The sequence below is a fragment of the Melitaea cinxia genome, chromosome 9 (assembly GCF_905220565.1).
Source record: "Melitaea cinxia chromosome 9, ilMelCinx1.1, whole genome shotgun sequence".
NCBI classification, from domain to species: Eukaryota; Metazoa; Arthropoda; class Insecta; order Lepidoptera; family Nymphalidae; genus Melitaea; species Melitaea cinxia.
In genome coordinates this window covers 6,026,683-6,043,121 of record NC_059402.1, presented here as the reverse complement: position 1 = coordinate 6,043,121, position 16,439 = coordinate 6,026,683, and the positions used below count along the sequence as shown (strand labels likewise).

Here is a 16,439-nt window from a genome sequence, read left to right as displayed (position 1 = left end):
ATATCTATATTTTTAGTATAAAAAACTTTGTAACGAATTAGTTAAAACATACTATTTTTTTATTTTTTTTTAAAACACTACTGTGTTTCTTGACATTTATTAGATGCTACTGGCTACTAACAAAAAAGAGCCACAGAAAGTTGCTGTTCTTATACATCGCAATAGCATTAGCGTTGTTGATTCACTGAAGAGGTCAATGTCCATTCGTTGTCGCCTATCATCTGAGGCGACGAATAGATGAATATCAACTCTTACTTGTCTCTAGTCTCATCATACAGTTTAAGACCTTGATTCAGATGAAAAATTTGCTTGTTTGATTCTTTAGTTGAACGCGCTAATCTCAGGAACTATGGGTTCGAATTGAAAAGTTCTTGTTCTTTTAGATGGCTCATTTACCGAGGTAGGGTAACGATCCTTTTCCGCAGGAGGAACCGCGGGTTCCATCTTGTAGTATTTAAATTTAAGGTAATTAAAAATAAGTGAAACTTATGTGTATAAGTTTTAATTTTGGCCAAAATACGTCTTCCAGTGGTAGTAAGCCTTATTAACAAGTAATTTATCAATTAAAGAATAATGGAGAGACAAAAAAAATGCTTCCTCTATGGTACTAAAACAAAATTTTAAGTTATCCTGCGAGTCAGGTTTTTTGCGAGTAGAATGAATTACGTAAAAATCATTTCGTTATGAAGTCTCTTTGTGCATGCACTGAATAAGAAATTATACCAAAGAATGGATTAAGCCCATCACTGTGTAGCTATGCCAAAATATACTTTAGTTTTACAACTTAATTACCTTATTTAATCAACTAACTAGACAACTGAAGTCATAAACGAGTTTGTAAAAACTAATAACGCAAAGTAGAGTTTACGTCAAAATAGTACGTAATAGAGTAATGAAATTAAAGAATGTGCCAACGTAAAACGAAGTTAAACTTTATCCTTTCTTCTAAATAGAAGGTCTTCGCCTAGAAAAGGTAAGGTTGGCTACAAGTCGTTTTAATTTATCGACTTCTTTTATATCTAGATAGAACTGCCGTTTACGTTTACATGTGATATAAGCCATTTGACAGTTTACTTTTATAAGGTTAGGTTCATAAAGATATTTGACAGAAAGAAGTATTACGGAGCTTAATATTATTTTTTTTTATTTTTCCCCATGTAGTAGAAGGATCAGAGCTTAATCCCCACGCTGCTCCAATGCGGGTTGCAAATATATATTCCCTACTTATGAGTAGCGATCGGAATCATGCGTACATGATAACAACCGGGACCGACGCCTTAACGTGCTCTCCGAAGGACGTGGAGGAGAACCACAACCAGACCGGAATAAATATTTGTATAAAACCAAATACCCACCGGGAACCGAACCCGCGACTGTCGCGAATATAGCCTAAGGCATTTAGTTATAACGTTGATTTTACTGGAGAAAATTTTTTTAAATATGTCTAGTAATTTTTGAATTTATCTATTAAAAACTACCAAAAAAATTAACTCTCTACAATATTAGTACATAGTAAGTTGCTTAAGTTACTGATTATATAAGTTTTTCTTACTTGTAAATGTTACGTTTCAAACATATGTCCAATAATTTTTATTTAAAATATTTCTAAGGAAGATAAAATCAATCTCTTAGTACAATAAAAACATGTAATAGTACTCAATACTAAAAGAAATGCAACGTTGAAATAAACTCGCTGGCATAAAAAAATCCGGTCGCAGAAAATGTTGTATGCACTTTTAAGGTTGCTGTCCACAATAACAAGGTATACAGCCAATCAAACAGCTTATTTTAAGCGCACGTTAATATAAAGTGAGATTTATATACAATAATAATAGGGTTTATAATCGTAGTTAGTTTTATTCTAACATAGCTTTAAAAAATGTGGTAAAAATGCCGACTTGCCTTAAATGTGCGAAACCTTTAATGACAAAAAGTTATATAATAAGCAACGTAAAAATGACACGCTTGCTTTTCAATAATAACTCTTTGTTTTGTTACGGAACGTGACGTAAAATGCATTAAAAACTTATTTATTTATTTTTAAGCACGACGCTCAAATGAAATGGTTTATTTTGCTATGAGTTGTTAAAAATGTTAATTATTTGACGTATATGCATACCTACTTAAATTAATAAGCGGATATTATTTCCTTTTTTGTTATTTTTTCTATTTATACTCTATGTGTGTATATTATTTGATTGGTTTAAATGATACTTGGAAAGCTATAAATATTTATTATTTAAACATAATGTAACTTTTAGGACCGATGGCCATTGAAGTAGACGGGTCCTGGAGTGGAGACCGCGTCTTGGCAAACGCAGTGTGGGACACACTCCGGCCCGTTGGACCGATGATCTACGTAAGATTGCCGGTGTAAGCTGGATGAGGATTGCGGAAAACCGGGATGGCTGGCGCAAATTTGGGGAGGCCTATGCCAGCAGTGGACTGCCATAGGCTGAAGTGATGTAATTTTTGGACATTTCATTACATTTTATAATATCAAAATATTGCAAATGTATATTATATACGATGGTAAAAAGGTAAGAGTATTTGTAAAGTAAACTTCGTCAAACTAGTTAGAATTTTAAGGACTAAATAAAACGCAAACGGGCAATCCTCTATGAATTCATAACTTGTTTAAATTAGTTTAAGTCAACATTACTTAGCCTCACCGCAGTTGTCCTTTTGCTGTCCTTTAATCGTTATAAAAAGTAATTTGTCAAAGTAACGACCACGTTGGTAACTAAAAACTTCAAATATTTTATATCGCCATAATTCTACATTCTACGTGTTTTATGACGAAACAGATGAAATAACATAAGTATAGAAAGAAATATGTTTATTTTGACTTTTTTGTGATTTTTATCTATAATTTATTCAATATTTTATATGGCCTCATTTGACATTTAACTGTGCTAGAAATAATACGACTTACACAGCCATAGGTACAGCAGATAAAAAATGATAGCAAGCTGTCAAATTAACATGACTGTATGCATTTCATATGCAGAGACGTCCGCTAGAGACAAAATGGACACAATGAGTCACCGGAACAGATTCGAAATTCGTCCGGACCTCACGTGTGTTGCACGAACGAGATCTGAATACATATTACTCTGATTAAGGCTGACTGTCCATTTGACACGGGTGCCAGACAGCGCCGTCTAAAAAAATGCTTCTGAAATATAGTTTTATAGCTATAATTAATACATTCATACAAATAAATAAAATTACAATATCAGTTTGTAATATAAAAAGTAACAGTTTCACTAAATAAATATGAATTGTATAAAAAAGCATGTACTATAAAAAAGTACTTTTTTGAAGTGAACTCGATTATATTGCGAGTTAAAAAAAAAGCAATCTTAGAACCCAATTGCAGCGACATCTATACGAGCGCCTCACACTCAAGGGGATACTAGGATTATTTCCTGTGTCGATAGTCCGCAAACACAATACCCAAGCTCAAACGCCCAGACCACGACAAACATTTGTATGGCCGATACAAATGTATACCACGTGCGGGGATCGAACCCGCAACCGCCAGTGCAACAGCCACAAACCAGTGCTGTGACCATTGTATATCTCGTGTAAACAAAAACAAAGACTATACAAATACTGGATCCGTTATTCTGCACACTTATCTATCTATATAAATATATGTATAATCTTAATATATATAAATCTCGTGTCACAATGTTTGTCCTCAATAGACTCCTAAACTACTTAACCGATTTTAGTCAAATTTGCACACCGTGTGCAGTTTGATCCAACTTAAAAGATAGGCTATATTTTATTTTGATATATTATGTTATTATTATATTTCAGAAAAAAAATAAGGTGATACGAAGTTCGCCAGGTCAGCTAGTAAGTATGTATATTTATTAATAACTGTGTATATTATTATTATTATTGTTTGGTATACAACAAAGTGCACTTTGTTTCCTTAACACTTACAAATTATTTTCGTATTTCCGCAAGTACAAATGAAGTGAATTAAAACTATAACATGCGATGTCAGCTAACACTTGTAGCACTTTATCAGGGATCGTGTAGCACTTTATATTCCATGGACGGTCGACCTAAAACCGGGAGGTAATTATAATATACATTAATGTTATTCTTACATTGTTCAATTATTTAGATGATTATGAATTCTTGTCACGTATTTAATTTTGTGTTGTTCGAAATTAACTGGTAAGTAAAAAAAAGGTAGTATTTAGACGTAAATAAGCTGTCTTATATGTCTTAAAGTAGTGAATAAATCGTTATAGGTACAGAAGGATATGACCAGGAGATACAATGCATATTCACGTTTAAGTAGGCTCATTTACAGCTAATATAGTCAGTCCAAAATTTGGTTATTTATAACTTAGGATTTACATAAATTTGATAGTTTTAAACAACTTTTGGTCCAAATACTACACAACTTAGACGATAAGCGTGATTTCATTTCATTTAATATGAATAGAAGTAGATATAGTAAGTGTACCTAATACGGAGTATTGACGACATAAGATTATCTATTATTCGTAACGATTTGTTGCAAAACTCATAATTCTTAGCTAAAAAAAACGGATTTTTAGCGCATAAAATAATTATACAACTAAACTTACAACTTGATAAAGTATAAAATAATACATATTCATAATTATGAATAAAGATTAAATAGAAAATTTTATCATTCTTTAATTTAAGACTACTAAATTCGTGCGTTGATATGGACGAGATCCCTTTATGGCAACTTCCCCTACGAATCATTGTAGGCTTTTAGGATGCGTTGCCAAAAATCTACTTTGAAAACAATATAACAATCAAAAACATATTTTAAAATCGTGGTGGTATTCTCAAAATTAAAATTTTCCACTAAAAAAACCGACACCATCGCTTTTCTATATTGTTATAGATTTAAGTTCTGTATAAATCTTTTGTTTATCAATGAAAATAGCTGGTCACCTAAAGATTATTGATAAAATAATCAAAAAGATGAATAGATCTTGAGGCTGAAATATAAGCTTATTAAAATAGTACTACATTTAATAGGGATCAGAGTATTTCAAGTTTGTAAACACTTCCGCTTTATTGTATGCGTATTAAAAGTAATATAAAGGACCTCGTATTTATCCTATGCATGTTATATTTTGAACGTTACATTAATATGTCATTTATACCATTTCAATTGTTTTTATTAAACTTAGGTACAATTCTTTAGCAAGAATTGCAGTCGTGAGCAAAACTCTTGTACGTAATGTTTCCATGTCTGCCTGTTCTATATTTATCCTGCAAGGCGGGGTTTCCGGTTCGAAGATGCCGCTTGAATCCACTGCATCGTATGAGCATTATAAATAAAAATTATCTGGTACAAGTGTGAACTTCCTCATAAAACTGCATGGTTGACAACAAAAACCACGGATTTTTTATGTTATTATGCTTAATTTCTTTAGTTTATTTTGTAAAGACAAATATATTCGGTATATAAACATAAGTTTTAAAAAATAAATATTATATTTCGCAATATAGTGTTCTAAGATTCGTTAAGAATGATGCTTTATATAATTCGGTATTCATACAATAATGCTCTTTTTTCATTTTTCTAATATTCATAATATTTTTCATTATAAAGGTTCAATAGAGGTCGCGAAGCATTAAATAATTTTTGTCTATTAACAAGGAATAAAGAAAGTGCCTGCGCCTAATCTGCCTAGCAGAGGTCGTTAAGATCAGAGTTGTGTTGAGGTCAAAATAAACATGTTTTACTTGAATTTTGCATATTAAACTATAAAATGGATAACTTTAAATATGACCGCCGATTCGAAACGATATAAGTGTATAAATTATTATAATATTATTATCTTTATAAAATGTTATATTTCGTGTATTTTAAGGAAAAAAAGCTTACAAAGTACATACTGATTAATAATTATATATACTTTATTAGGATATTAATTTATTTTGACTAACTGTTTAAGTTTTAAAAAGCTGCTACTGCGAGTACGTTAATTAAATATTGTATTTTATTGTATATACTTTTTTTTTTTTTTTTTCTTTATTAACGAGCTTTGCCGCTACTGCGACTATGTCGCTCTGTTATTATACATTTATGTTAATACAATTACATGATTGATTGAACTTCATCGACCAATTTATATAATTTCTTTGCCGAAATAGATTCTGGTTTTGTCAATATACTATTACATTCTCCAACATTCGTATAAAACAGTTTATATGGGAAAAATTGGCGTCTTCTGGTTTCGTTCTTAACACATTCCATTAATATATGATAGGCATCCTCTACTACTCCACAAACTGAACAATTAGGGTGTGGAGTTATACCCATCAAATGGCCAAATTTATTGAATGGAATATGTCCAGACCGCAACCGTAAAGCGGTGACAACGTCTTTTCTGTTCAATAACACTGTGTCTATCCAAGGTATATTGGGTGGGTGAGGTTGTATGGTCCGGTACCAGATGCCTTTGTCTTTCGACCTTTTATCAAAATATTCTCTCCACAAATCAATGCATTTATTTTTAACTATGTGTAAACACTCGGAAAAAATAGGCCTAACAATCATTTCTATACCATCGCAAGCGCCATACTTTGCTAGAGTATCCGCCATATCGTTACCTAATAGGTCAATATGAGATGGAATCCATTGCAAAAAAACTGTTTTAGACTGTTCTCTTAAACTACATATTTGTTTTAAAATTCTGTACGCTACGGGAGTACTTCTAGCGTTAGATGTACATCGAGCTACATGTTGAAGAGCGCACTTAGAGTCTGAGAAAATAACAAATTTGTCGTAATCAATGGAGGATACATATGATAAAGCTTCAGAAACAGCCAATAGCTCAGCGTGCATGATAGAAATATTACTACTAATTTTAAAGTAAATTGAATCTGAAGATTCGGCATCAAAAAATGCTGCACCTATGTGTAGGCCATCCTTAGAACCGTCAGTGAAAATTTTGTAAAATCCGTTATACTGTTCGTCAATAAAGTTCTTACAGTGGTTATTTAAATATGATGTACTATAGTTTCTTTTAGGTTTATTAATATTCATTATATCTATTTTAATTAAATTTGCTATTTGAATATTGTTCGGCCACGTATCAAGTGAGAAGATATCCAAAGATTTATTGTATATACTTATTAAAAATAAATCTATTACGAGAGAAAAATTATTTGGCAGCAATATACATATTGGATCAGAACCAAACAGAATTCCTGGAAGTTTAGGGCTTTTAATAATTAATGTCATAGAAAAGTGGTAAGTTCTTCTAAACCAACTCATAAAGTAAACCGATTAAACGTAAAAAATACATGTCAGGGTTGAATATGTAGTTAACCCCCGTATGTAAAACATTCAAGGAACTGAAAAAAGTTGGTTATCACCGTCTGCGATCTCCGAGCGACTAACCCGCGGTAATTACGAAAATGTATTTAGGTCAGTTTATATTCGATGAAATACGAAACTTTTGTCCGTTCCTTCAAAGAAAACGAGTTGATTATGTAGTAACGATAAATTATTTATTATCATAAGGAAAAAATATCATATTCAGTCATTTCCGTCGACTAAAAATGATTCATTAGATTTTTTTTGGAATTAATTTACTCCTATTTATTGCTATAGAGCAATTTAAAGAACGGAAGTCTTAATAGCTTGACTGAATTAAAGTTTGCATCAAATAAGGTCAAAGAAATTAAAATGCCGAAATTTCATTAATCTGACAAATAGCGATTTGCACAAAAATTGTTTAACACCAGCTTGTCTACGTATGTATATTCATATAAATTAAAATATTTGAATAATTCAGTAACTGATTTTGATAGGCTTCCAAATGCAAAATGAATCCGTTATCTGGCAATTTCCAAATGCAAATTCTAATTACGTACCGTAAATTTTCATGTAAATAATGCAGATTGAGTGAGTTTAGGAGTAAAGGACATAATACCGTGCGCTAATGACGTTCAGTGCTGATTTATGATCAAAATATATCGAAACTGGCTGTGCCTGCGATTTCATTCGCGTGGAATAAAAAAAAGTTATTGTTCAGTTCGCAGAGTTATAAAATAAATAAATTTCTAAAATAAAAGTAGCCTACGTTACTCCTTATTACATTATCTATCTGTCCGTAAAAGTCTCGTCAAAATCGGCCCAGCCGTTTCAGGGATTAGCCGAAACAAACAGTCAGACAGACAAAAATTGAAAAAAAATGTTACTTTGATATATATATCCCTTGATATATATATACCGTCTATACATCCCTATGCATATAATAAAAAGTGGTTATTTTAATATTACAAACAGACACTGCAATTTTATTTATTTCTATAGATAAAATAACAATTAACAAAAATTAAATCGTGTTCGAGTAAGTACATATTAAATACGATATCGATATCGATCCCAAAAAAAATAGTTCATCTAACTATTTTCCTGTAACACTTTCAAGGTTTCAACAATTATATTAAAATAGAGCAATATATTTATTTTCAATCACATTAAAACAATCGCCATCTGACATCACAAGACCGGATGGTCGTAAAAGTGACACAATTATTATATTATCAATCGGCGTAATTTTACTACTAAGAATTATGATTATGTACACATACCAATACATATAAAATAATAATTTGATAACCATCAGGACGGATGACTTATGCACGTCAGTAATACTGTTAAATATTAAAAAAAAATCTTTGTATTAACTTCCACACACGACCGAAGTTTACCCTCTAAAAACGATAACCGTGATATTTAAATATCTGTTTATCTCTTTCTCGCAAGAGAAAAAAAAACTTGAAAAATCGCAAATCCTTGTTGTATAAACACGCTTCATTGCTTTATTATCTGTTGAGTTTAGACAATCAATTGAGTTAGTTGCGAGGCATTTATTTATTGAATAAATGCTCAGTAATAATTTCATTATTATTTTGAATCTAACAATTGTGTAAATCAGTTATCTAATTTGTGACTAAAATAGTGTTCTGAAAATAAGTACCTACCTACTAATGGGAGGCGTTGATATCGCGTAGCAATTTTAATTTGTGTCAATAACGATGACCTACTATGGAAATGATAGAATTGCAGATGCCATTTTCATTTTTTTTTGTACCATGTTTTCTGAATTAGCTAATTGGGAGTACAAAAAACTTATAAAATATTGAATGTAATGCTTGTTTAATTTGAAAGACAATTTCGAGCTTGTAGCGCAAGCCCGGCTAGCTCAGTCGGTAGAGCATGAGACTCTTAATCTCAGGGTCGTGGGTTCGAGCCCCACGTTGGGCAATACATTTTTTGTCTTTATTTTTTGCTGTCTTCATTATAATTACTGTCTTTATTATTTTATAAATTTTATTTATCAGAATACATTATCGACATCATTAATTAATTAATTTTTGTACCATAACTTCTACTGTTCTAAACATTGAAGCTTTTTATAATTATGTCTGTTACAATTATTCAATTACTCTTATATCTTCTAACATTTATTTTAATGCTTCAAACAAGTATATGAATATTTTTGTACAAAATGATACAAAAGGTTTTTTATATGTACTCGCATGTTAAAAGTACATTCACCTGTACTTTTGTAAAATATACGATTCTATACCTATTTACCTACATAGGTAAAAAGATAAATAACATATACCTACGTTACTTATGACAGCGAAAATGTTATCTAAATTTGTTTTTATTACAGAAGTTATTGTTTATTCAACATAAGAATTTGACAAATGAATAAACAAACAATTACATTATCCTTAAAATAATGATCTATAGATTTTGTATCTACATCTATGGTAAGTTTTCTGTAGTTATATGAAGTAGTAGATACCCAGTAGCCCCGTAGGCTCTAATTAGACGCCCATTCACACTTGTTGCATCTTACGTAACTCGCTTATCGCAATGAAATAGTTGAGCACACTACTCGCTTATTTTCAATCTAACACACCTTATAAACGTTAGAAGTTAGTCTATCCGTAAGTTTTTGCTACGACCTAGCTCTCCATATTGGCTTTGCACGATTTCAAATTATATCTTTGACCGCTCTAATTAAAATATTTTTTAATTATGTATTTTTTGACTTGGATTTTACGTACTGTGTTATCTAAAATTGCCTTTATATACCCTTTCACATGTAAAGAAGTAAATGTAAAGATATAGACATACAGAGGTCAATCGGTCATTTAAAGTACACGTGCCTATCTATATGTATAACTTCTGAAGACAAATTTGGTAGAAAGAAGTGTGTAAGATATTTGTACATATTTTAATTATTTCCAAGATATGGAAGTTAATGTGTGGATGTTGTGCTGTGTGGCTACGGCACTAAAGAATTTAGCCACCCCCTCTCTTCCCGTGGGTGTCGTAAGAGGCGACTAAGGGATAACAAGGTTCCACAACCACCTTGGAACTTAAGAAGCCGACCGATGGCGGGATAACCATCCAACTGCTGGCTTTGAAATACACAGGCCGAAGACGGACAGCAGCGTCTTCGGTGCGACAAAGCCAGTACTGCGGTCACCAACCCGCCTGCCCAGCGTGGTGACTATGGGCAAAACACATGAGTTCAGGTTATTTTTGGCGTAAGCTTGTGGAGGCCTATGTCCAGCAGTGGACTGTATAGGCTGTAATGATTGATGGAAGTTAAATCGTGAAGTTCTTCTTTACAAGCACGAGACTGAATTGTACCATATTTGAGATTAAAAAACTTAACGGTGGCTGACAAAATTTGAACCTAGGATTCCTTTAAGCATGCCAATTCTTTGAATATTGTATATCTACTCGACTTCATATATATCATGTATTTGTATCTACTTGTGTTAATATAGAATTTGATTAAAAAAAGACATTTTAATCAAGTTTACGTCCAATAATACAATACCGTTACCGTCATATACTATTTGTATGCATGAACTACGTTATTTCAGATAAAAGAAGCATGTAAACAGTACATATTTGTTTAAACATGTAACGATAGTACGTCGTCTGAAAACCAATGCACCCAACAAAAGATTTCGCATTTCAAGCTCAGTTACATATACCTTTCTTTGAAAGAAGTAGTTTCGGGACAATACGAGCAGAGTGCATAGAGATTGCCTTTTAAAACTCTTTTTGTGTTCTTTTTTAAATTCACCTATTTGTTTTTTACTATTTTCAGTTACAAATATAAAATTGTATAGAAACATATGAATATTAGACTCATTAAATATATATTAGAAAAAGAGGAGTACGCATTTAACAAACCTATTTTCCGCGACAGGATGGTCAATTAATTTTCAACTACGACCAAATTGGGGACGAAAGTGATTTCAATTAGTGCCATAACCTTAACTAAAACGTCGATGGTCTGCGGTTGAATCAACGCGATACCGCACGATTCTGAAATGGTTGAGGAACTTTCGCAATGTAATAAATAAAGCAATTATTGTAAATATTATAAATTATATCGGATAAATCAAATAGATATAAAGTTGTATACTTTATTTTATCATCATTGCAATTGTGTTATTGACATAAATTAAACGATTAATTATTTTTATTAAAAAATATTAAAAAATATTTTAAAGTTGAAGTTAACTCCATTTCATATTTGCTTTAGGTAAAAATACTTTTTCATATAAAATTAACATTAACTAGTCTTACGATTATACTTACGAGTGGCGATATATGGTAGACAATGTTGAGAAGTCTGATATAGAGATGAAAACAAGGAGATATAATTACTAGAAAATATACTTTATATACCATGTAATAAGGGTTACAGGCAGAGTACGTGTCTAGTAAGATGAAGTGTGCACTTGAAGCTAACGATCCAGACGAACCTTTGTTTCCAGCATGGCAAATGTCACTAGCATGGACGTTGCACAGGAAGGATGCATATGTCCATGAGTAGGCTTCGACTACACGAACACACGTAAGTACTAAGCGGTGAGTACAGTAAAGCATGGAAAAGCTATAACATTTTTAGATTTCATAAGGATCGATTATTCACTATCATCACAGCAGCCTTTCGCAGTCTACTACTGGACATAGGCCTCAACAAGTTCACGCCAAAAATGGCGTGAACTCATGTGTTTTGCCCATAGTCGATCGATTATTATTAATATAAAGAAATATTATCACTGTCGAAATACCTCCATTCAATTTTAAAATAGATTCCATCGAAATTGAAATCTTCGAACTAAACAAATATAAATAAAAGACTGGTGGCGCAAGTACAGACTTTAGACACGATTTCATCAACAATGTATTGATCGCATATAATACATCAAAATGTTCTAACAATTTTACGTAATTTCATCAGTACTATATGTATCAGTAGCAATTTTATATTAATTTAAAAGATATCTTTTTTCTTTACTAGAAGAGCCTAGTGCCGAGATAAGGCATCATTGTGCTTTTAGACACATTAAAAAAAAAACTCCATTTTTTAAGTTAAAATAAATTTATATCTTCATATGAAATTTTTTAACTGCAATGAATAGGTAGAAAAATAAAAATAAACTTGACTTCTATTGAAAGAATTGTTCAAGATATTTTTGTCCTACTGTAATTGGCAAAAACTAAAATAACTCTGCGCTATTCTATCGAGCTTTAATATAACTATAATTATGGCCTTTATAATACTAGCACCTGAACCCATAGAATATATCACCGGTCCCTGGTGATTCATTCAATCAGTATTGGAAACTGCGCAGAGGTTATTGCTTCTAAATCCATTCAGATTTTTCCCATTATAATGAATTATTAACTTTTACAAATCACACACGTTAATCTTTTCTTAATGTCGTAAAAAGGATGTGAGGGGTACATTTGATATAAAATTGCTTTTAGTGATACTTTGCAGAAAGTATTCAATAGCTAAAGGATAATCTTCGATTTCAAATATCATTAATTATAAAGAAGTGAGGGTTCAGCTATGTATTCTATGCAAGAATGACTAAATTTAACATGATCTGATGAATCTTTGCAGAATCTACATTCCGCATCCGTTGTAGCTGTACATAATATTTTTATTTACTTAAAACCAAGATAATTTTAATTTAAATGTATAGTTATGATTTAAGAGTGCTCTTGTAGCTTACTTAAGAAAAAAAAATTTTAAAGAATGAAAACAAATAAATAATTAAATTGTCCTGATTGGAGCAGTTAAACCACACACGACTTTTATAGCCCTAAGCTTTAAACAAAAATGCTATCATAACTACAGCAATGGAATAACGCAACGCGATGGTCTACTTATCATTCATACATACATAAGTTTAGAACAAACTCGACCTACTTGCACAGGAAGCTGCTAACCATCACGGTCATGCCGTGTTTAAACTGTAATTAAATTTGGTTTAACTTTGATTTAACTCATGCTTATTTTTTAACGGTCCATCAAATTGATATGGACAAAACAAAAAATAGAAGATGAAATCAGAGTCTTTAGACTACTTTTTAACTTTAGCGGAACACAATAATGCCCGAATTAAATTTAGTATAAGTTTTTGCTTTTTATAACACAACACGTCGAGTCTACAATTAGAGATAATAAATGCAGCGTGTCGCATGTGTCCAAGAAGGTTTAAATACTGTCTGGGGACTAGAAATGAGATTTTCTTCAAATGAAATCAGTTATACAAAACACATAGTTTATATTTAGACAAAAAATTACGAACCTAAATAAAATTTATAAAAAAAAAACTATAAGAAAAAAAAGAAAAATATAAAAAAAGCTGACTTGAAATTAAAATTAATCTCAGAGGACTAACAAAATATTTTTTTCGTTTAACGATCACTTACTGTAGATATAGATGTTCCTCATTTTATCTTACATTAAGTGACATGGTAGTATATACTTTGAAAATTTGTAAGTGTATGTTAAACAATAAACAAACAATATGTTCTTCATGGATTGTTCCTTGTAAAGTTTAACTTTAGTTTGAAATTAAGCCATAGACGCTATTTACAAGACGTATAATTTCCACTATTAATTATTAGTCAATAATCAATCAGATCAATCAATGAATGATTTATAGATGTAAACTATTAAGAATATAAGATATATTATCTATACCTGAGACATGACTACAATATGTCTTCATCGCCTCTTCCACCCACGAAAAGCAGAATCGCCATTACGAATAGATGTTTCGCCAAAACTAAACAAAATTTGTTTGGTCACCTTATATTTCGTAACTACAAGATCATAACAGTTCCACTTTTATTTTTATTAATGATGAAAATACAGCGATATAAAATAGCGTATAAATCAATTTATCGTTTCCGTTTTATCCGGATTTTTCATTTCTAACTGTCCGCGTAATAAATGGTAGTGTCTCCCCGGCCATGGAGTGTTAGAGGACGATGAAACCTCCCACTCGTCACTTAGCCCATTTATCTCGCGAACGGTCCATCCGTCTGTCACTGTCAGTAATCTAATACGACACGCTAGCTTTTTGTCCCTATAATAGTGGCACTCAGAAATACGCCTTAAAACGGCCGTTAATCCGTCAGGATACAGAAGTCTTTTAAGGAGATGTTCAACATTCCTTTGATATAAAATATTGAATAGAAACGGAGAATCAGTCGCTTATTCATAGAGGAACATAGCTACAATCAATAACATTAACTAGAAAGTTATCGATGACCTCAAGGCAGGAATCTCTCAAATTTATTCTACAGTGAGTTTCCGAAGTCAGATTCATTCTTATATATAAAATTCTCGTGTCACAATGTTAGTTACAATACTCTTCCGAAACGGCTGGACCGAGTTTTATGAAATTTTGTGTGCATATCGGGTAAGTCAGAGAATCGGCCAACATTTATTTTTCATACCCTTCGTTATAGGGGGGGGGGGCATAAGGGGGTTAATAACATGTATGGCACAACAACGTTTGCGGGCTCAGCTAGTAGTTTCAAAATTAGTGCATGTTTAAAATTGTTTTTATGCATTATCTGTTCTTGAAAATAATATACAGAAAAAAATCACCTGCAAAGGATGTTTATTTTATTAACAGCTACCCATGTTTATACACCGACTTAATACAAGTTCATTAATATATTTTTTAAAGAAACATCTGCAGTCCTATCAACAAACACCTTCTCTTTTCTTTTTTAGTATAACAGATAAGGACACAGATAAGTAGACAATGGAAGCGTAATGTATGCAGTCAGTTTCCGGCAAGGGCCAGACGAGACAATTCGTTCATTCGTCAGGATACATTGTGTAGTGTTTTGTATGCTTGTCGAAAACCGTGCTGTTACAGCCTGTGCTATGTATTTGAATGAAATTAAGACTACTAAAATTAGAATATATTGTTATTATCAATACGAAATTTGATAGTCAATATCAAATTACTCACCGCATTTTTCTCGATGTGTGCGCTTCGTCCTGGGCGAGATCTCGCCGGCGCGGCTGCACTCGTCGCTAGCAACATGAACATGAGACTTATCACGACAACCACTCGCACGTGCACTCCCATTGTCCTCCCGAAGGCATCCGTACACTCCTCCGTCTCCCGTACACATTTAAATTTCAAATCGGCGGCTCGCCTTGCACCACCATATCCGTCAAAAGGTACCCTGCTTCTAATCGATTCCTTTCCGTATTCGTCTTCGTTCTTATGCAATCCGTACTCGATTAAGGAACACCGCGTTTCGATTTGGCATCCGTATTCACTCTTACATTTTACACTACTAACTAAATCAGTCGAATCGTTTAACTCTACATCCTTGGAATGATTATCGCTCGAAATTTCGTTTGCATTACGTATACGTGAATTTTTGATTTTCGTTTTCGTATCGTTGCCTCTTTCTATCCTCTTATTGACCCCCATATTTAACAAATTGGCTATTTTTGATGTAACGTTTTATATTTTTATCTCTTTTGTCCTACATTAGTTCTGATTATGACAACATCAATGATCATTTCAGCTCGTTAGGCGATGGTAGCAGTAGAGCTGCGCTCATCCAATGCTACAACGTGGAGCACTTTATCGACAAGTTTCCTGTTACCGTGTTCCAGATTAATTTCTCTGTGGACGGGATGCTGTGTTATCGAGCAACGTGGGCGGCGCCTGTTTGTTTTACACTTATAATATTCTTGTATGCACAAGATATCGAAGCGATTTTCTGCAACAAAAAGATAACGCATGATGAATGTAATCTGATAACGAATGAAAACAAAGACAATGACTCGTTTCATATAGGCTATTCATTATCAACGTTGTCAGTTCGCGGTCAGTTTCAGTTTTATTTATATACTTACGCTTTAAGTATTTAAGTAAATATTTCTCATGTTTCTCAATAAATTTATTACAAATTCTGCGATGTACCGGTATAAACAGAACAAAACATTCATTGATAAATAAAAACGATTAAGAAACAGGACAAGAAAGTTGTCCATTGATATGATGTCTATATAAACAATGTTACTGAG

At 32.2% G+C, this 16,439-nt stretch overlaps 1 protein-coding gene and 1 non-coding gene across 2 annotated transcripts in view; one reads left to right on the top strand and one right to left on the bottom strand.

The window, feature by feature from the left end:
* LOC123656592 (matrix metalloproteinase-2-like) overlaps positions 1-15,736 on the bottom strand; it is a 59,145-nt gene extending 43,409 nt beyond the window's left edge. The window contains exon 1 of the mRNA XM_045592261.1: positions 15,364-15,736. Coding sequence (XP_045448217.1) covers positions 15,364-15,483 — 120 coding nt within the window. The 5' untranslated portion in view covers positions 15,484-15,736. The remainder of the gene's footprint in view (positions 1-15,363) is intronic.
* Trnak-cuu lies at positions 9,223-9,295 on the top strand. Its single transcript has one exon. It is a non-coding gene; the product is annotated as a tRNA-Lys (tRNA).
* Positions 15,737-16,439: the final 703 nt, after the last annotated feature.